The sequence below is a fragment of the Oryzias latipes genome, chromosome 9, assembly GCF_053564925.1.
Source record: "Oryzias latipes strain Hd-rR chromosome 9, Olatipes_Hd-rR_3.1".
Taxonomy (NCBI): domain Eukaryota; kingdom Metazoa; phylum Chordata; class Actinopteri; order Beloniformes; family Adrianichthyidae; genus Oryzias; species Oryzias latipes.
Window position 1 is genome coordinate 20,583,667 of NC_136245.1, and position 22,704 is coordinate 20,606,370.

The 22,704-nt window shown below is 39.2% G+C and overlaps 1 protein-coding gene across 1 annotated transcript; it reads right to left on the minus strand.

Annotated features, from left to right (window-relative positions):
• Positions 1-4,397: 4,397 nt before the first annotated feature.
• vcana (versican a) lies at positions 4,398-16,465 on the minus strand. The gene is made up of 7 exons (XM_078952261.1): positions 16,193-16,465; positions 15,153-15,216; positions 13,671-14,054; positions 12,632-12,806; positions 12,362-12,489; positions 10,900-11,193; positions 4,398-7,833 (listed from the first exon to the last, which is right to left on the minus strand). Exons 2-7 carry the CDS (start codon positions 15,214-15,216, stop codon positions 6,692-6,694), a joined length of 2,187 nt encoding a protein of 728 aa, XP_078808387.1. The 5' UTR covers positions 16,193-16,465; the 3' UTR covers positions 4,398-6,691.
• Between the last annotated feature and the right edge of the window lie 6,239 nt (positions 16,466-22,704).

The following is a 22,704-nucleotide window of genomic DNA, read 5'->3' on the forward strand; positions in this document are numbered from 1 at the left end:
AATTTTTTAAAAAAGCATGCAAAATTACTAACAAAGAAATCTGCAAAAAAGGGAAAACAAATTATTCAGTGAAAGGTGAAGTGCAGTATATATACCGAGGGGACATTGTACCTATATGGACTTCCCAACTGTCAGAAGTCATAACTCTGTCTTCCCCTCTGGTCACTGGTGGGAGCCGTCCCTACACTACACCTCCCAGCAACCCCAGCGCCCACTTCCTGGATGCTCCACACCTGACTCTCATTCATTCACTCTTTCACAGCATACTTAAATGCTTCACTGAGTGCAATGTATTGTTTGTGCCACTCTGTTCTGTCTATTTTAGGGCCTTTATTGATTACAGCTTACAATTGTAATCTTTTATTACTACACCCCTACGGTTTTTATCCAACTGAATGCATAAAATACTTTTTCATCACAGCTTTGCTAAATGTTGGTGTCTGTAGTTAGATATGTTTAAAACTGTGTTTTTCTCCTCTGTTTTAATACTGAACTTTAAAATATAAAATCAGATGATGGACTGAGGGTCGTGACTAAGTGCGACTATCACAAAGTAATTAAAAAATAGTAATCCTTGATACAAGGAACACAGAAAAAATGATTATCACTGGAAAAATTTAACTTTTCTAAGTTGAAACACACTGCCCCTCCACCACCTCAGGCAGTCAGACCATCTTTCCCTTTCCCTTCTGCCCTTCCCGGCCTACACTCCCCTCATAGGCCAATCCAGGCCCATCACAAAGACCATCACAGTCTGGCCTAATGATGCCTTATTCATGCTACTGGACTGCTTCCAACAGACAGACTGGGACATATTCCGCCATCGGGAGCTGTAGACACTCACAGGTACAGTGGTGGACTATATACAGTTCTGCGTTGGGAATGTGACTGCGGACAAAACCATCAGGGTTTTTCCAAATCAGAAACTCTGGATGACCACCCAAGTCCGCTCACTCCTCAGAGCTCGAGACGCTGCCTTTAGGTCAGGGGATGGAGCACTATACAGTGTTGCCTGAGCTGACTTGAAAAGAGGAATAAAATCAGCAGCCAAGGCAGACCACAGGATGAGCAAGGAGGCTTACATATCCAGAAACAATCCACGAGAAGTTTGGCGGGGCATCCAAGACATCACCAAATTCAGTGGCCGTGATGTCTCTACAGCATCTCTAGACGCTGGACGGGCAGAGGAGTTTAATTGCTTCTTTGCTCACTATGAATCCACCCAACACCACCCCTCCACCCCAGCCCCACCTCCAACCCCCACCAGCCCCAGCACACATCCACTCACTGTCCAGGAGCATGACGTCAGACGGGTGCTCCTTGCAGTGAACCCCAAGAAGGCTGCTGGCCCCGATGGAGTATCTGGCAAAATGCTCAGGGCATGCGCCCACCAGCTCACCCCCGCCTTCACCAAGATCTTTAACCTCTCCCTCGACCAGGAAGTAATCTCATCCTGCCTGAAATCAGCAACCATAATCCCTGTGCCAAAAACATCTCCCTCAACCAGCCTTAATGACTATCGCCCAATGGCCCTCTCTCCGGTCATAATGAAGTGCTTTGAGAGGGTTATCCTCCCGCAAATCAGGGACCAACTTCCCACAGACTTGGAACCTCACCAGTGTGCATGCCGCAAAAACAGATCCACAGAGGACGGCGTAGCCATGGCTCTCCACTTCACGCTGAACCACCTGGAGCAGCAGCAGAGCTACGTCCGGATGCTCTTTGTGGATTACAGTTCCACCTTTAACACAATATTCCTGGACGGACTCTGCGACAAACTGCTCACTCTTGCCCCCCCCCCCCCCCCCCCCCCCCCCCCCCCCCCATGCAATTGGATTAACAACTAACTTACAAACCGATCACAGACTGTGAGACCTCTCCTCCACCGGCACACTGAGCATTGGCGCCCCACATGGCTGTGTGCTAAGCCCTCTGCTGTACTGCCTCTACACGCATGACTGTAGTCCAGCCCACAACAACAACAGCATCGTCAAGTTTGCCGACGACACCATGGTGGTTTTGCCTACAGAGACGAGGTCCTGACAAACTGGTCCACAGAGAACAACCTCACCCGGAACAGCAGCAAAACCAGGGAGATCATCAACTTCAGGAAGCATGGCGCCGACCCAGTCTCCATATTAATGAGGTGCATGTACAGAGGGTCCACACCTTCAGGATCCTCTGCATCATCATCTCTGCCGACCTCTCTTGGACAGCCAACACCACAGCCATCATCAAAAAGGCTCAGCAGCGCCTGCACTTCCTGAGGATCCTCAGGAAGAACACCATCAGCACCAACCTGCTGCTGACCTTCTACCAGTCATCCATCCAAAGCCTGCTCACATACTCCATAACAGTTTGGTTCAGCAGCTGCACGGTCGCGGATAAGGAGAGACTGCAGAGAGTGGTAGAGCCGGAGATCATTAGGCGCTCTCTCCCCACCCTGACTGACATCTACTCCGCATGCTGCATCAAAAGGGCCCAGAACATCATCAAGGACATTCGACCTGCTACCCTCTGGAAGGCGCTAGGCATCAGAAGCAAAACAAACAGACTCAAAAACAGCTTCTTTCCCAAGGCAATAACCATCCCCAACTCTAAAATGCACAGATAAAAAGCTGCAATAGCCGAGTCCACTTAAGTGTCTACCCATCGTCAACACTCTACCTACATTGCTACCTCTTGAACATCTGACATGTTTGCACACAATTTTGTACGTAATTACATTTGCACGCTGATTTACTGTACATACTCATGTATTTAATATTACATTTTTTTATTTTGTCATTCTTGCACTGAAATGGTGATGCTTCAATGTCATTGTACAATTGACAATGACAATAAAAGTGAATCTATCTATCTATCTATCTATCTATCTATCTATCTATCTATCTATCTATCTATCTATCTATCTATCTATCTATCTATCTATCTATCTATCTATCTATCTATCTATCTATCTATCTATCTATCTATCTTCCAACAGGCCACAAATACCGGCATATAAATCGGTTTAATAATTTTAGTCTATCTAGCATGCGTTTTTGCATGCATACATCCTGTAGCGCAGTGTTTTTCAACCAGTGTGCCGCGGCACACTAGTGTGCCGTGGAGAAATTGCCCTCATTAATCATTCACTGATCTAAAAACATTTCCCATCTCCAGGATATCAGCTCTTTGTTCATCCAAACAGGCCCTGATAAAACACTGAGTAGTTAGGAATATGAAAGATCTTAAAATTACTTTTTCTTTGTGTTTATTTAATTCTATTAAAGACATTTTGATAAGGATTACGTTACCGCGATTTACCTGCAGCTATGACAAGTTTGCGGAAAAGTCCCGTCCCTTTAACTGTCTCCACCAATCATTCTTGAAGGCTTAATCACATGTCATCAGTCTGACCAATCAGAAGTGCTTAAAGTCTTCACTTCCTTGTTCTTAATTCTGCTGATAAAGTCGCTCAGTTCTAACAAAAATACCGGCTAAAGCTCTTCTTTAGCGGTGTAGCTTTCCACAGAGTCCGGTGTCAGACCGTGAAACAAGTGGACAATACAATAAATCTCAGAGACGCCAGTCTTTCTGCAAGTTTTCGGCACTTTTCACACTACATCTCCCATGATGCATTGGCTTAAAGAGCCAGTGTCCCAGCGCACAATGAGTTGTCCTTGCGAAACGCCTTGAAACCCCAACAAACAAACAGTTTTTAAATTTTTCTAATTTAACTTTCATTTCATCTCTTAGAAAAAACAGCCGCAACTTCCTGCTTTTCCGGCCACAATTATCACAAAAATACACGTGAGATTGCGGGCGGGCGGGGGGGGGGGGGGGGGGGGGGGGCTGTCGATCAATACAGACCATGAATTTCTGTTTTTTTTTTTTTTTGGATGCTGGTGTGCCGCGGGATTTTTGTCAAGGTTAAAGTGTGCCGTGGCTCAAAAAAGGTTGAAAAACACTGCTGTAGCGAGTTGTTGCAACATTTGCAAAACATCTACAGTCCCTGTATAAAATCCAAGACTAGAAGCTAAACACCATCATTTCCAAACAAAAAGAACACACGTTACTCAGATGGGAAAACCTTCTCAAATATATAAACGTTTGTTTGGTCAAAGAAGCTTTTCTGTTTGAGCTGCTTCTAAATGAATCAGAATTCTGAGCACATGCCACCTCCTTTAGTGTTCTTTCAGTTACAGTAAAAAAAGAACAGATTAGAGCTGTCAACACTGATTTATGTGCTTATGCTGCCACCATCTTGCCTTTTCACCTTATCATCTCATCTCACCACGCTACCATCATACCATGTTGTCATATATTTCTCTCCTGTTTTTTGTTGTTGTTGTTTTCATAGTTTTATTATATTTTTTTATATATTCACAAGTAAATTAATATACTCCTTTGATTCTTTTTTTTCTATTTTAGATTTTGGGTGACTTTTGATATATAGGACTCTAAATTAAAGATGTTCCTCTAACTTATTGTGGTAGAATTTTTTGAAATGTTCATCAATGTGCAGTCTTGAAAACGTTAAAGACATTGTCAGAATTCATGCAAACACAGAGCTAAAGATAGCCAACAGTCTATGCCAGCCATCTTGAACATCATTCCTACTACTAATCGAGTCGTCATTTCAGAATAAAACATAGGAAAAATTCTACAACTTCCTCTTAGCTCTATGATTTCCATCATAGGGGTTTTTAAGCCTAATCAAGAAACTTTTTGTTTTCTATTTTCCCTCGGCTTTAAAATGCAGACCATACATAAATCAACTCTTAAAGGTGAATTAGTGCATTTCCAAAAATGTCATAGACAGTCAGCCTGCCAAGACTACGCAGACTGAAATGTTACATATTTACTTACAGAAAGAATGTATTGCTGGTGGTTTTCATGAATTGTTTTCTGACATTTGGGTTTCACACCCCAGACAAGCAATTTCCCAAGTCATAATGTTCCATATAAACACTTGGTAAACAGTAAATTGAACTGTCATCAATTAATCAAGTCCAGATGGATACAATTCATAATAACACCACCACTTTTGAGCGCAACTAAGCGTCCATTCAGTGATGTTCTTGGCGCACTGACATTAAAGAATATACTTGGTTATCACACAGCCAGACAGCACACTGTTTTCCAACGCCACAAGATTTTCCACAAGATTTTCCCACACAAAAACTGGGAGGGCAGCAAAGAGTCCCAGTGTCTCAGCTGATCACATACTGTAGCAGTAAAAGTAGCTATAATGAGCCGCTTTGGTCAGGCAGTCTCCAGCCACCCTGACAGAGAGGGGAGACTGTGAGTTAGCAATGACATCACCTCATGAGGTGTTGTCCACTGTACATCTGTGTGTAGCAGTGATCTGCCAACACACTCCTGTTATTGCCAGTCTGGTGGTAAGTCAGCTGGTCACACACATGAAGAGAAATTCTGGGACTACATGGTTTCTTGCAATAAAAATACACAAGAAAAAGAATCATATTTGTGCACACCACTGTGTTTTTCAATGTGTGTAATATACTGTGATGTACACTAGGAGCCACCAAACTGACCACATACACTGGGGGATGGCAATAAGCGGATTATGATTGTGCATCATGAGAACCTTGTGGAAAAACCACAAAGTTTGATCACAATTCTGCCAAATGACTAGGTAAAGTACTTGCATCTCTTCCAACTAAGCAAATCCCTTTCCTCTGACTCAAAATGTCCTTCAGGGAGAAAAAATGCGTCACTATAAAAACACTTGTAGTTCAGATCCAGACAAAAATCGGGACATGTGCATCAGTTGTTTACATATGAAGCACATGTTCCCACTTGTGTGAAATCACAGCAGATATGCCCTTAAGGCATTAAAGGACTTATGTGAGTCCTGTTTTACTCCAGTTCTACTTCAGAGACTAGGATTTTCCTTAAAATTAATAAATATGTTAAAATATAAAACTTGTTAACTTAATTGCTTCTAGCAGAATTTGATTTATGTTGTGTGCCAGAAAAAAACCTATACTGAACTTGCAGAAAAAAAGCAGAAGAGCTGGAACATAACATTTTAGTGTCATGAGAAGCTGCAGCAAAACATTATGGAGAAATTTATCATACTCTAAACCAACATAAATAAAATCTTTTTAAGATAAACCTTAAAGCAGATTGGTTAAAAAAATGTAACTTCTAAAACAATTTTAAACCCCCAGATAATAAGAAAACTGCATGGTTGTGAATGAAACAGTTACATTCATGTAATCTCAGAATACTAGTGTGCCGCATTTCATACTCATCTTCTTTCAGTTAGGATTAAAATATCTGATCACTTGAAAAATACTTGCAGCAAATAAATACTAAAAACATACAAACAAACCAGAAAAAGCAGAAAGAATAAAAAGAATCTATTGTTTTTGGTGAATTCCTTTTTTATGCATAGAAATGATCTTTTTTCCCCAATTTGGAACTAGTTGTAATATGATGTTTAACTGCCCTGTAACCAAACCTCATCATAAACCAGTATCCTTAGGAATAAAACTCAGAGGGAAACAAACCTTCAGGACACTCATGCTTTAACCTACAACAACCACTGAGGCAACAAAACCATTATTACAGTGATCTAAATCTCCAAAAAGTAAACCAGATGAATACCAAACATGAATCAAATCAAGTTAAATCAACAAAAATCAAGTAATAGCATTTGTTACTTAAGCTGCTCAATTTACAAATTTAAAGGTACTGTATGTGGTGGATTACCTGATGCATCCTGGGTCTTTGTGATGTCACTTGTTTCCAAGGGCTGAAACTCCGAGATCACTGCAGATCGGGAGGTGAGCACACTGGCTGCAGCTGGAGCTGTACGTGTGGATGTGAACAGTTGTCCTTCTGCTTCTGTGCCTGTCTTTTGCACTGCCGTTTGAGAGCCAGACTCATCAAAAATGTCGCCACGTGCTGACAACGTCTCATGTGGAGTTGTTGTTTCTCCGTCAACTTTGGTGATGGCAGTGGTTCCAGATTTGGCGTTAGAGTCCATGTCATGTGTTTCAAGAATAGTTTGGGTTCCAGTATGAGTAGTACTAGGTAGTTCTGTTGTGCCAGGTAGGGTCTTGCACATCAATGGAGTAGTAACGGTGGTTGTTGAAGTTGCTGGGCTGGATGAAGGCTCCTCATTAAATACCTGGACTGGTGGCATCACTTCAACATGAATGAAAGTATCATCAATGTCTTTATCATAATCTGGGAATGGTGTTGTTTCCTCAGGTATAGCTCCTTTTGGAGTTTCAGTCACATCAGAAGTCACTGCTGCAGTGATGCTAGAATGGACAAAGGCTTCCTCTGTCTTTCCCTCAGCAAACATGGTTTTTGTGTCAACAGAAGAGCCTGGCATGAGGACATCAGGTTGGATTGTGCTGATTTTGATCACTGAGGGATCATCAGGGTCAGACACAGTATCATTGCTGCTTTCTGTTGGTATGGACGGGTATCTGACAACATCGCCACGTTTGGGAACAGACTCCTCATCAACAGTTCCAAAGTCATCTATATTGAACATTGGGGTAACGATATCAAAGGTGTCATCTTCCTCCTTGATTGTGGGTGCGATGGTTGTAATCAGGTCCTCTTCACGATCTGCAGAAGGGAAACTGGATGGAGCCATGCTAGTGGAAAACATAAATGGAGTATTCGTGGCAGCTGCAGAGTCTTTAGACTGATCTCCCTCTGTGACTGGGGCTGATGTTGTGGAAACTGCATTGGTGCTGCTTTCCAGTAAGGGCATAGAAGTTGTGGAGACAATAGAGGCAGTTGTGATGTCTATCACAGATACATCAACTAAGGATGTCTGGTTGAACACATCTCTTCTTCCTAAGAAGAAATAGAGAAAAACAAACATACATTTATTAACCAGAACAGTGTTACCAAAACTCACCTGACAAGAAAGTTGTAAGGTCCATATTTTAGGACATGTGTATAATTAAAAGACCCTTAGGAACACATTTAAGATAGATCAATTGAAAATAGAGTGGGACTTTAAAGGCTTTTCTTAAGCCTCTCAGAATAAACTTTATCCATATATATGATGATATATTACCTTTGGCACACAAAAGAACCAATTTAACGAAACATGACTTTTTTTCAAAGTTAATTTTGCTACCCAGAATTAAACCGACTCGATCTCTGAGGCAGCAGCTTTCGCTCCTTGTGGGTGCCGCCCTTTTCATACAGTGAGGACTGAACAATGAAATACATTTAAAAACTCAAAAAGTAGATTTTTCTTTATATAGGGCTTTTAAAGGGTTTTCTAGGAATTCGATTGAAAAACACAAAGTTTTCAAACCAATAAAGTTGCAGAAATATATTTTAATGCAATGAAAAAAGTGCAAAAAGCACAACAGTACATCATATATGCAGCAAGTTAGCTTAATTCAGTTAAATCCCACTTCATTTGTACCTTATAAATATAAAGTTATAGCAAATGAGATTATTCTTTTAAAGTTCTCTTTCACTAAAAAGCAAACTCCACTTTAAATGTCTCTCCAAACACTCCCTCTTCTGCGCAAAAGGATTTCTATAATTAAAAAAAAGATCTCGTATAACTATAAAGAATTCCAAAGTTCTTAATTTTTCTTTCTGTTTAAAATATTTTAACTTCCTACTTATCTAAATATTTGATTCCAAACATCCCAGTGATGATCCTGACTATCCACTGGTAATCCTGTCTACATCATTCATCTTAACGCCTCAATGACTCTCCTTGGTGGCCTGTTTTGCACTCCTCCCCCATCCTCCCCAACATTTACTCCTACCCATAAAAGCAGCATCTTAAGAGAAAGCTTTCCTCAAGGCACAGACAGATTACTTAAATGCAGCTGTTGATCGGGAGGAACTGTTGACCTTTTCTCTAAAAATCTTTAACCTTTTTTTGCTTTTGCCTTTGAAGAAAAAAACTGAGCACGGTTGGATTCTCTAACAAAAACACTGGATATGTTGTTTCAATATTTAGACTTATCAGAAAGGAGTTCTCTATTTCTCTTTTCCCACCTCCTCAGTCACTGTCTCTGTACAGTCTAAGTGGCACTGGTTCACCTAATGTTTCTCTTTTGAGATATCACGGGCATTAGGACAACAGGAAGTGATGGAGAGAGCCCCAGAAAACACAGGTACTTGAAAAGCACTTACTCCAAGGTGTAAATACAACACTGCTGAGAGAGCTGACATGACATACACGGAGCTGGACGTGAGGGTGGCCTGTTTGTGTGACCTTTGAACTCCACTGGGACTTATCACTGCAAAACGTAGTATGGCCCAAGGGAGAGAAAATGACCAGACAGTGGACGGCTTATCTGTCCGGCCACTCACTTGTAAAGATGGAAAGGCCATGTCAGAGGTCACCGAGGATGACTGAATTTAGAAGTCCAGCAGTAGCTTTGTCCATTTTCTGAACGTCTGTTCTGATAAGTGCAAGTGAGAATGACAAGCAGCAAACTGACAGCGGAAATGAGAGATGAAAGACGCAAAAGGGGTCAGATAGAGAGACGAAAAAGGCTGCAGGGTGTACCTAAAGACTTCTGATGTTTCTCTAAATGGCTGTGATTTGTTGCTGCTCTTGGAATACCGATAAGTTATAAACAATATCATTTAAAAAACGGTGTCCAATTCTACTGACCAATAAGTTCTTCCTGGTTTTGCCTGGATTGTGGCTATAATCACAGCTTTTTCAGTAGATTTTCAAAGCCAGGAAATTACTTTTTAATAAGCCCTGGCAAATAACAATAATAAGAAAAAATTGTGTAAACAATAATTTATCTATCTAGCCCTTGAACAAGATAGGACGTTTACTTTCAGGGTAATTAGAGTATGCCACAGGTATTTTACTCTTCTCTTCACGCTGTCGCCTCAGACAAGAAAGGAGACAATGAAGTCAAAACGTTGGTCTGGCACGTAACCAACAGTGTCATGAAAAGTTATCACACTCCTTTTCTCATGCTTGTGTTAATCAAACTAAAGCATAGCTCTCTAACAAGGACAGTTAATGTTTTCTTGTGTATATATTTGATTTTTTTTAAAGATATGTAAAACTGGTGTTGCAAAAACATTTAACTAAAGGGTGGGAAAGCAAAAGCGCATAAGTATAAAAGATGAACTCATAGCTCTTTGCAGTCAGGCTTGATTCCTTATGGAAAGCTTTTATTCCTGCCTTTACTGCTATCACTGAAATAAACGTCATGATTGCAATTGCAATCATTTAAACAGCTCTCTCTGAAAACAATCACCAAAATTGATCCCTAAAAAGCATTACATCTGATTTGATGAAGTTTATAATCATAAACAGCAAGACTGTGAGGAGATGAATATTACAGCTTTACTGGAATTTGGGTCTTACTATGGAGATAGATGTTTTTCAGTTTGTTTTTTGGAGCTTCATGTCATCCTAGATGCCCCTTCTATGAGGAGCTCCCTCAGGTTCCATTTTTTTGCCGTTATGTTTTTCTCCCTTCGTTTGCAATTGGAACATTTTTAAGGCAGCATGGAGATTATATTCCTTTTTATGCTTATTTGGGCCATCCTCCTAAAATTAATCTAAAATGAAAAATGTTTTAACCACCAAAATGATAATGCTGTTATAATTTGTTTGTTCTAAAGTTAAGGAAATTTAACTGAAGTTTTTTTTCTCTCCAAATTCATAAAGTGTCCAGTATAAATAATTATAAAGACTCTCCTACTTCATCATATGGAGTTATTTGTTATAATGTTAAGGATTTAATTGTTTCAAAGGTCTTCCCAGGTCATTGCCATCATCTATTACTTTAAATATAGTGTATTTTCTTAAACTGATCATTTTCCGACAGCTTTGTTGTTTTAAATAAACACTGTAATACTGACTTACTTACTGAACATACAATAAACAGCGACAAATGCAATGACACTTACCTTTGAAACAGTAGGCCCCAAGCTTCATTGTTGGTTCTGGAAAACCGGTTTGGTTTCTGTAGCGATACATGGTCCTCACACCAAGCAGACCTCCCCCACACTGAATTCTGGATACTGCAACAGGATGCCGCACACTGCCGTCTGACAACCAGCCATAGTCGCATCTGTCTAGCCCCTGTCTCCAGGCGGCATGGAGCTGGCCGGGGGTCGCAAGGACAGCATTCCTCTTTTTACACTCTTCACTGGCCTCTTCAAAAGTCATCATACGGGTCACAGGAGCATAATAGACCTCACCTTAATTAAAGCAAAGAAAAGACAAATAAATGAAAACAGAGATAAGATCAACCTATTTTTAGGAGAAACATAGCTGTGGTGATCACAACTTTTAAGACCACTTTTGGGAATCCCCAAATCATGACAAACTCACTTTTGTGCAAGGCACAAACCCAAAGTATTTCCCACCTTTAACATTTTGGAGAACACTAGTTCTTTCAGCATATCATCCTAATGTGGGATAACAATGCAGACTATGTGCCCACCCTGTCGGCGCCAATGACTGTACTTTAAGTTGTTTTTTTTTAAAAGATGTTTAAAACTGGAGGGCGGTGTAAAAAAACATTGGGGAAAGCAAAAGCGCATAAGTATAAAAGATGAACTGAGTAACATAAATCCCACCTTCAGTTGCCTCCTGAAGCATCTTTTCCTATGATCATGCACTTGTGAATCTCAACCTTAGGATGTCTTTTCTTAAAGGATGATATGTAATAAAGAAAACAAAATTGTGTGTCTGCAACTGAATCCAATCATGATTATGAAAGGAGATGATTTCTTGCTATATTTCACTTAGTTTTGGGTGTAGCATTTTCAAGTATCACAATATTGGCTGACATTTCCTGATTTATGGGGGCGTTGAGAATACAGATGCTTTCCCACTCAGGAATGTGTTCCCCTCTTACAGCAGACAAAACAAACGACACTCTCCTCAACAAGTCACTTTCAGCATCCAGACCAGCAGATTGTTTTTTTCCTTTGTTATTTATGTCATAAACATAAAATTGTCATGCTAATATTAAAAAGGTGTTATAATAAGAGAGAAGCTAAACTTTTAAATTAATTTATTTCTTTGCCAAATTATTTTTACATTTCAACACCAGCAGGAAATTATTGTTTTGTGGGTCCCTGTGGAATTTTCATCATAAAGATGTGTCACAAACACATAACCCTAAAAATTTCCATTAATCTTTTAGCAGGTTAAGCCAAAGCCTCCTAAGCATATTGCTGTGGTTGTCGATAGCAAACTGAGACGACATCAAAACCAAGAACGATGGCAATAAAAAAGCCGTGGACTGTTTTGTTTGTTTATTCTGGCGTCACATGTCCATACACGAATGTATCCTTTTTTAGTAAATTATTCATCATTTAAGATATGCTTTTTGCTCCTAAATGATACCTCATTTCTTACCATCAAGTTTGTCTACATAACAGTACACGTCGTAGGTCTCTGTGGGTTTTCTGGTTCCATATGACCTGATGCCAGGGTTAGTCATGAGGTTTCCAAAGCAGCCCTTTCTGGGCTTTGTAATTGGGTATCTGCAAGTGGAGAAACAAAGAGTTACAAGAATTCATGAGTCACTACTTGCTGCTTTTGGCCAATGTTTAAAATATGCATCTAAAATACAGAAATTTAAAAAATCTGGGTGCTTTAAATAAAGTTTTAACTGAAGATGCTGACCTCACTGTCTGATCGGCAATCCAGCCAGCATCACATTGGTCAAACCCATCCTCGTAGGCCGCTTTCAGTTGGTCATAGGTAGCAATAGTTGCTCCAATATCTTGACAGGCCCGAACAGCCTTCTGATAATCTAAAGTGTATCTGCTGGTTTTTGCTCGGTAATGGAAAACAACGCCTGGAAGAAAGGAGTTTGAAAAAAAACTACTTTTCAAAGATGAGACAGGATTTTTTTAGCAAAATTTCTCTTTGCTAAGAAATTTGAAGATTGTCATCTGGATTTCATGAGTGTAAACCTGGAGTGGTAAATTGAGGGGAAATCTCTTATAAAGCAGAATCTGTTGGTAAAATAACTGAATCATGCATTTTATATGGAAAGGGGGAGCAAAGAGGATATGCAAAGCACTCTACAGTTTACCACAAATGAACAAGATAACTGCACATGATGCCATGGCCCTGAAATCCCCATATTTGTGGACAGTAGAAAGACGCAAAAGATTTGATTGATGGTGTCAATTAAGATTGCAGATAGTTAGAAACGTGGTTGTGCAGTCTGTAAACCAAAACTATCCCATTATTTTCCCCACCCATGTTTTCAATTAGAGTCACATAATATTTCCCACAACACTTGAAAAAACAAAAAAATATGTAAATGCCGACAACATGTACAAGCTGGTGGGCTCCCCATCTAATTCTTACATATCCTGCTTCCACTCTGACACCGTTTGAATAAATATTCATGAAGTTATAAAGTCATGGGCAGATTAAAAGTACATGTTAATGAACAAAAAGAGAAAAATGGAAACAGTAAATAACTTCAGTAAGATTAATTGATCAGTTCAATTTCATCCACATTTGGTTTCTAATGACTGATTAGCTTAGATTGATTATTACAGACTATAAAACATATATTTGGCATCATTAAGGATCTATTTATGCAACTTTCAATTCTATTCTGTTATTAACATTTAGCATTTGAAGCAAAAACCTTTTAATGCCATTTTCTGGATAATACAAGTGTAGGAGAGTGTAAAAATCTCACCTCTGACATCAAGGCTAATTGTGTCCTGGGTGTCTTCGATGCCATACAAGACCTCACAGCGGTAAGTGCCTGCATCACTGGCACGCAGCTTGACCATAGTTAGTGAAGCGTCGCCAACATCTTCAGGATGACTGGGCACTGATACTCGGTTCCTGTAACTCTTACCTATCTTGATCACCCCATTTTGTGCCACCAGCACAACAGACTCTGTATTTCTTTGTATCTTGGTCCATTTGATCCTTAACAGATCCCGGCCATAAGTGATTGATCCATTTGGACCAATGAGTGGTGCAGATGTTGGGATTGTTGAAAAATAACAAGGAAGATTCACTTTCCCTGACAGGGATCCAGTTATCGGTTTGAGTATTGATATCGCATGGGAAGCTAAAAGGCAAAAAAAATAACAATAATCATTCATTTTAGCATATTTTTAAGGCATTTTTCTCATACACTTTTAGCTGGTTATGGCAGACACTACGTAGTGCCTGAGTCATTTCAGTAGATGGGGTGTGGCAACTACACCCCACCTAATAAAAAAAAAAGGACTGTGACTTGAAAGTAGCTTTTGGAAAGTTTAACCTCAACCTGACATCGATGGGTGTGGGGAAGACATTTAAGGCTGTTGAATGTACAGTATGTTTGTATGATGTCAGACACAACAGCTTAGAGGAGGGAGCATTATTGCATCACCTCTGAACATGTCAAGCTTTCATCAACAGCAACTGCATGTTCACAAAAGACAGAAAAGCTCAAATGTGTTTTTCCTACTTAAGCTTTAAACCAAGGGATGGATATTTGACTGAGTTCAGCATTACAAAAACAATGTTACAACCAGTTAATAGTCACACAGCTTGAACATAAAACAAAATCACTTTATTTACTGAATTCCCATTTTTAAACTTAATGGTAAAATTACACCAATTTAGAAAGAATAGCAATAACAAAATGAATGGCAATAATTTCTCACAGGAAAAAAAACCATCTCTTTTTCTCTCTTTTGGAAAAGGGTTGCAAGCATTCACAGAAAAAAAGGTGGAAAATTCTCAGGACACAGCGATGGGACAGCCCCAAAGGCATGAGCCTATGAGCTTTAACAGAGGGTCTTATTAGGATGTAGGATACAACCAGCTGTTCAGCTTCCATGCTTGGAGTGGTGTTTAATTAAAAGGTGTCCATTCAGAGACAAAAAGAGAAGGGGCCAATAGAGGCATGGAGGCAATGTTAACATCTGTACTTATGCCATCTCTATTGCTAAGTCTTGGAAGAGACACAGGACCAATTCGTTTTCTACAATTTTAAGAAAAACTGACACCCTTTATGTTTTGGGACTCTAAATGTACAAGTTTGTCATTCTAGAAAAGAGGAGAGATAGCAAATAGAAATGAACAGGAAAAAAGGGGAGGGACTCAGGGAGGCAGACTGAGGAGGAGCAGAGGAGAGGTTTAAAGAAGGAGGAGATGGATGAAACCATTCAAACCTTACCTGTTGCTGCAGCAGCTTCACTGAGATAATACAACCACAGGATATGCCTTATATTTAGAATCATCTGTTAGGGACAGAGACAATAAAAAGCTCTATTAGGACAGTTTTCATTTTATTTACTTTGTGGTTTGCAACTATTTAAGTGATTGTTTAATTACAATTTGTCATCCAATTGAACTAATTTCTGTATTTGTTTTAAACACATAAGGGCAAAAATCTGACGTTTTCGGGGAACTTGTGGGTGGCAGAATTGAGGGGTAATACATCCTGTGAGGTCAAACTTTGAAGTTTGTGGTGACAGGATGACAGGAGCTGTGAACCCCTTCTCCCGCCAGCACCCCCTGTATAAACAAAGGTGGTGGGTCCCAGTGGACGCTGGAACTGGGGGAGCTCTTGTGCAGCAACTAAAGATTTTCACCTGAAATACTGGATACCACTTAAGATTAAGATCTTATTCAACCTCATCAGTGGATCTGACAGCAAAGCCTTGAAGGGAATGCAACTGTGGCAATGGATGAAGTTTCATAGTTGTTTTGAAAATGATTAAACCACGTGCAAATGCATTTTTTTTAACTGAAAGTCAATGTAAAAACCAAAACAAAGTAGAAAAACTCGGTGCGCTTTCTTCAGAATTACACGTTTTGGCCAATTGATTTTTGGAGCACCTGATCATCTTCAAGAAGCAGAGGAGCTTTTCTGCAACTGGCAAAGTGATTCCTTTCAAAATCTTCAAAAACAACTTTTTATGCTCATTACAAAAAATAAACAACCATATGCTCGTAACATATCAATTTTGCATTGACATATATTACCATTCTAAATTAACATTGCAAGCGCGGGTTATCTGAGGACAACCCGCACTGAATGTAATTTGTAAATCGCTAAAAACCTGTCTTTCACCGGATGGGTCCATTTTTATTTAGTTGAGGTAGCCTATTGAAACCACGAAACATCTAAAAGGTTAGAAAATTACTATAGATAACTATAACTATAAATTAAAAAATATGTTTATAATAATTATTAAGGGGAAACAAACTTACGTTTACTTGCGTTTTATTCCATCAAGAATGACAATATGTAAGTAAGTCCTTAAACTGAATGAGTCCTCGTGCGTAAAGTTCGTGCGTAAACAGTGCCCGGATAAGTCCGCTTCAAACTGACTCAACAGCTTCCCTCCTCTCATGCGGGATGCTCCGCGTGCGCGCTGGCTCTCACTCCGGGATGATCCTGGCTGTGGATGAAGGGACAGAGTCCGAACTGTTGGAAAGGAACAAGTGAAGTTTGCTTCACCCCCACACTGCTATCTCGTCAGAGAGGAGGGGCTGGTCTTGAAAAAAAGTGAATGAGACACCTTTGTAGAGTGGGAGTGGGCCGGGGTTGGGGGGGGGGGGGGGGGGGGCTTTATTTCATCACAAGGATCTAGTATTAAATCTTCTTCCAGTTGAACTTGTCCGCCCCACAAGGAATGAGTGCATCCCCACTTTGCATCAGAAAATAACAAATTTGTTTTCAAATGGAACAAAAATTCACACTTTAGTTGAGTGTGTCTTACAATAAATGGCCTCAGCAAAAGATGCCACATTGATGCCATATGGAGGGAGAGACCATCAGACCATATCCAAGGTTGAGCAATGGAAACAGGGTGGTGCAGGCATTTGTCTGAGTGTGCTTGACTCACAAAATATTGTGCTTTCCAACACTACATTTTGTCAAAATTCTGAGGGAGTTTCACTGTTCGTCCCAATGAGGACACAGCTACCAAAACGACATTGTTTATCATGAGTCATAGAACTTCTTAGAGAGATTTGGCTTTTTCATGAGTCCCTTGGTTTTTTTTCTCATCTTATTGAAAGTAAGTTTGGGAGCAGCACGATCTGAGTGGATAAAAGTGGTGGTTGACTGGAAACTCTGTGCTTAACTTTTCCACAGGGGGGAGAGGCTGGATCACAGTTTATCAGCTCTTCACTTACAATCAGCAGAGTGGTCACTGCATGAGGAAAGTTCAGCAGAGTGAATAAGTTTGTGTGGGCATGGAATAGACCCAGACACCATAGTGTCCCAGATAGTATGTTATATTAAAACTTCTCATAAATCCCCAAATAACAAACGAATCAGTGTAAATAAATAAAAATTGGCTAGTCATTACCCTGTGACCTGAAGAAAGAATCTGTATTAAGTTAATTTAATAGCATATATAATACATTTTAAATATCTTTTCAGACAGTCAATCACACACTTCTCTGTAAAAAAATAAATCTGTACTTTGCTTATTTTTTATCGAAAAACAAGTTGTTGGTTTTTTTTTTTTAATGCCTGACTAAAAGGAGTGATAATCAGGATAAGACCTGAAAGTCCACTAGATGCTTGTGTTGCTCCAACTAACCAGGAAAAAAAACAACCTGTTCCTTTACATCACTTGTGTGAAACTCGAGGCCCGGGGGCCAAATGTGGCCCGCCATGGTTTTTTATGTGGCCCGCGAGAGCATAAAAGTTTTTAATTTCTTAAAATAACATTTTTCTTAAGTTGATTACATATTATTTATGTGCAGCTGCTGTTGTAATTATTCAATATTTGCAGGTCTTATGTGTGTATGCAGACAAATTGTCATCAAACCATCAGTTGGATGCAAGGCTGTGTGCAGCCTTTTTTTGTAAAATGTTCCACATGTAATACGTGTTCTTTGCAGCTCAGTTTTATGTTATTTTTCTTTATTCACTTGGACAGTTTGATCCTTCATTAAACGATTTATGTGGGTTTTAATAAGCGGTCAAAATTTAAAAGGATTATGCTAAAGTAACAAGCAAACATGTTTTCTGTGCAACTTTAATTGTCACTTTAAAAAGTTATAATAAAAAATAATGAGTTTTTTAACATTAAGGAGTAGTTATGTTTATTTTGCATTACATTTAGTGACATGTATAAGTTATATCTGGCCCTTTGCGGACAGCCACTATGCTGATTTGGCCCTCGGTGAAAATGAGTTTGACACCCCTGCTTTACATTAAAGAAATGTCTGACTGGCTTGCAATACACATTGAATAAGCTATCTTCTCTTGTCCCTCTCATGTCCAAGAAGTAGCTACCCCCACGATGCATCTCTACCTTACGAGGCTTGACTGGTCTAGACAGCCAGATTCTGAAAGAAAAAGGAAGTTAAGGGAAGCAGCATTTGAGACCGTAAAGGAAGGCTGGAGGCAGCAACCTGTCAATTTCTGTTGATTTTGTACTTCACATCCCCAACCTGACAATTTTACACTGACAATATTGAACTGGGAGAAGAGACAAAATCAGAAAATGACACTAAACGTATATTTAACTTTTTAAAGAGGGCACTTTCTCACTGCAAACACAAACGCACGACGACAGAGATGGACGACTTGACGACACAAGAGGCTCAAGGGCAAACATTTTACAGGTTTTCAAACTACTCAAAGGAAGCAGCCTAACTAAGACCAACTCACAGGCATCATTTCAGTAGCTGTTCATTTTCCAGCTCAATCAACGTCAAGTTGAAAGCTTGATGTGAATTAGTGTTCTGTAAAACATTTATACTGTATCTGAAACCCTGTTGCCTCCAACCATCTATAACTCACTAAGCCATAGAGCCAGTCAGAGCGTTTGATCCCGGTGATCCGCTGTGCGGGCCTCAAAATGACCCAAGTATCACATGACCTATAAAGACAGTCTGCCTCCGGCCCCATGCCATCGCAAAAAAACATGAAAGTGTGTTAAACTTCTCCAAGTTTAAGAGGATTGTCTTCAAAAACTCAAACGGTCATTTTAAAAAACCTCATATGTCCAGTTTAATTGTGCTCTGTTGATTAGATACAGGTCAGGCTGCTCCGATTAGAGCCAATAAAAAATGTGCTTGACATCATGTTTGCTCATACATAAATACACAAAAATATCCACCTGGCACACAACAAAACTGCACAACCGCCGTTGCTAGGAGAAAGATAAATGAATAAACTATTGTTTTGAACAAGTTGCTGAAATGAAATGTAGACAGAAAGCCCAAACCTGTGACAGACAGTGAAACAACACAGCTTGCTGTGGATTTCTTGTAGTGTGTGTGTTTGTCAGTGAACCTCCAGTTTGGAGGCAGACATGTGGGAAAATGGAGTTGGAATGGACAGACGTGAACCTTGATCTTTTGGAGTCAAGTGAGGAGGTCCAGACCAGAACAGCCGATCCCTAAAACAACACAGAAGTTGGTTTAGTCAAGTGCCTTCTGGACTTCAAAAAATACCATACATCTTCAGAGAGAACGATAAATGTGGGGTTTTTTCACGCACATTGAAAATGTTATTTCATTGATCTAGTTTTAATTGCTTCGCTTTCTCTAAACCTTGAGAAATATATATAGATTTTAATGTTTTACTTCATAATTGAATTTAAATGCCATCATTTTTCTGCTTAAAAGGAAATGGCTTAGATAAAATACAGCAAAAGAAAGACAAATTTGTATTTTTACTGAGTAAACGGATTCTAACATAAGAAATAAAATGGTGATTGTAATATTTTTTTTTTATAAAGATCATGAATCTTTCATTAAACTACAAACTTTACAAACAGTAATGAAAGAAAGAACTGATAAAACTGGGAGCTGCTATGATGAGGCATCCTCATCCACTTTCTGTTACCCAGCAGGAAAACTTTTGTCACATAATAAACGCAAACGTCCTTCCACTGGTAGATGTAACCTTCTGTCTACTGCTTGTAGCTTTCACTGTAAATGACTGATCAGACTTAGCTCTTAATTATTCATTCCAAACATTTATTTCTGTAATTTTCCTTGAACTGGTCTGTGCACTCCAAATGTTGTAAAATGAGCTATCATAAAATAGGGGTATATATAATTTTTATATATAATTTTTTTTGTGAAAATCATGTAAGTGAATAAAAAAAGTGAAAATATGCAGGAAAGACTTCACAAATCTGACGAGTGCCCCCAATCACACAATAACATGAAATGGTGATTCAGCTCAGACATCCCTGTCACAATGTGAGCAAACTGTAACGTTATGAATCACTGCTTTTGCCACTTTCTAGACAGGTGTTTGACTTTGAAGGGGTTCTATTTAAAAAAAGAAAAAAAGCTAAATTGTAAAACTCAAGGGAATTCAGGTGAAAATCCACAGACACACAAACATAGACGTTCTCATCTAACAGATCTTTACCGTCTGCATTAAACGTACCGCATTACAATGGCAATCATCTAACTCTCATTCCGTCTGTATCAGCCTGCATTTGGCCTAATGATCTTGGTTGAGTTTGGGATTTATAGTAAACAGATTAGGATCAAGATGTTTAAAAATGTATGACTTAAGAGCATTTGCAAATACTCATCGACTCCCCATGATAAATTAGGGGAGCACCACTTCTCACTGCAGTTCAACCACGGCACCAGTGGGTGTGTGCGCTGTAAAGCCAAGCGGCACTACTAAACAGAAGGCATTATGGATAGCTTGACAGTCCTCTGGTCTCTGGCATACGTTCTGCATTTCCAGCCATGAAAGAAAGTCCCAATCATTATGGTTCCTACAGCTGAAATGAGCGTTTTAAAGCATGTTTTGGTGAGACTGCAACACAAATCTTTCTTAGTCATCCCATTAAATGCTTGGGTGGCACACACAGCATTAAAAGCTGCTTAGCAGTTAGTGTACATCCCTGTACCTTTCTAAATAGAAGGTTTCCGTGGCAACACAAGGAAAATATTTGCAAAACATTGTAATTCATTTGGACAAGTTAACATACGGGTCACATCACTGTTATTATGTGCTTAAAGAGTGGTGACGGAAGTAGTTAATGCATAAATAAAGCATAATACAAGTGTTTGATCTGTAATGTGCAGTAAATAATTCAAATATATACATATAAAAGTCCTCTCTCAAAATTCTAAAGCTTTTAGAAACTACTAAAAAAAACACTGCAGCAGGTCGTCATTATCACGCCCTTAAAATAAAAACCTGCAAAAGATTTTGTTTAATTTAAATAATGAGGCAAATCAGTTCACACCAGCATCTGTAAGAACCACCACTTCAAAAGGATGTTCTGATGACTGCTTTGGAACAATGCAGAAACCCCCTCTCTGCCACTAGCAAAGACGGGGTCCAGGCAACTCCACGCTCATTTGGAAGGGGTATCTGTAATCCAACAGCTACAAAAATGATCTGCATTCAGAGGAACAGTGATGTCAGTAAGAGGAGCACAATAAGAACGGATTTAATAAGGTACTTATTTTTAAAGAAGACAAATAGATATTTAAATCTTGATCATTGAAATTATTGCTTTTTTTCCAGTTCTAACAATGTGTTTGATACTGATCTTAGTTGTTTAACTCAATTGATATTCCACTTAAAATAAAGGCAATTCCATTCAGTTATGTTCTGTTCACGTTTAGTAGACTCAAGATGAAATTAAGTTTAATTTATTTTATTTTATTCCAATCCAAATGGATTTTTTAATTTAACTTTATTCAGTTAATTTTTTAATAAGTCTTATTCTGAATTATTTAATTAAAACTAAGTTGAATTTTTATCTAATTTGATTTAGTTTGATTCAATAAAGTTCTTTTTTCCAATTCACTCCAGTTCCGATCACTTAAGACTGAATCAAATCAAATTTATGATTCGCTTAAAGCAAATGAGTAAAAAGAGTGCAAAGGTTGAACATTTTTAAGAAGTTCCTGCATCAGTTTTTACAGAAACAGTGTGTCCTGCCCTCAGCAAAAATGATTGTGACGTCTACAATAAAAGACAACAGCAGGTAATAGTCTGACATGCCTGGCCATATAAAACCGGTGTATTGTTGAAAAACATCAAATCAGTGCCTAGTTACAGTAAAACGTCTCTATAACTGTCTGATAACAGAGTTTAGCAAAAGTACAAGATGTCATCTTCAGCTTTGAAACGATGTTGGTACGAGGCCAAGTTGTGTCAGACATTACAGTGCGAGGCGGTGAGCACTGGGGCCAGAGAACCGCCTTGCAGCAGACAAAGACCACTCTGTCTGGCTGCGGCTCTGCAGCAGAAGCGGCAGGAAGAGTCCTGTCATTTTCTTGCATGATGAGAATCCTACAGGTGCACCCAGTAAGTGAATGACGATGATAAGTGACTGAACATTTAATTTCAGGCTGGCATAGATGTCAATGCTCTTTCCCCAGACGGCATTAACCCCTTCAGCTACAGGAGCACGTGTGCAGCTGATTGATCCGGACGTGGCCCCTGTAGCTGTTGAACCAAAAAATGGGGCCCTTGTTTTTTTAACCATGCGATGTCGGGAAAACACATCCACCAAAACATTTAGAACAATGATAGTGTCATTTTAAAAGTAAACACAATAAAAAAAGAAGAGGCTGTTGACACAACACAATAATAGTTAATAAAAAATTAAGTGAAAATGAATATAAAATTAATAGTTAATCGTTTTTTTCTTACCAAGATGCAAACACTTTGGTATAGTATTGCTGTCTAAATGTTGAGATACAGTTTATTGCTTCTTCAGAATAAGGAAACAACCTTTATTAAAAAAAATACAAGATACTGAACA

What these genes read in the sequence shown, in the direction of transcription:
- vcana (XM_078952261.1), bottom strand. Translation starts at nt 15,216, where the DNA reads ATGATTCTAAATATAAGGCATATCCTGTGGTTGTATTATCTCAGTGAA. An exon ending in TTATGTAGACAAACTTGATG is followed by an intron (nt 11,194 to 12,361) that starts GTAAGAAATGAG and finishes GCTTTAATTAAG; the next exon opens with GTGAGGTCTATTATGCTCCT. An exon ending in TGGGGCCTACTGTTTCAAAG is followed by an intron (nt 7,834 to 10,899) that starts GTAAGTGTCATT and finishes ATTTCTTCTTAG; the next exon opens with GAAGAAGAGATGTGTTCAAC.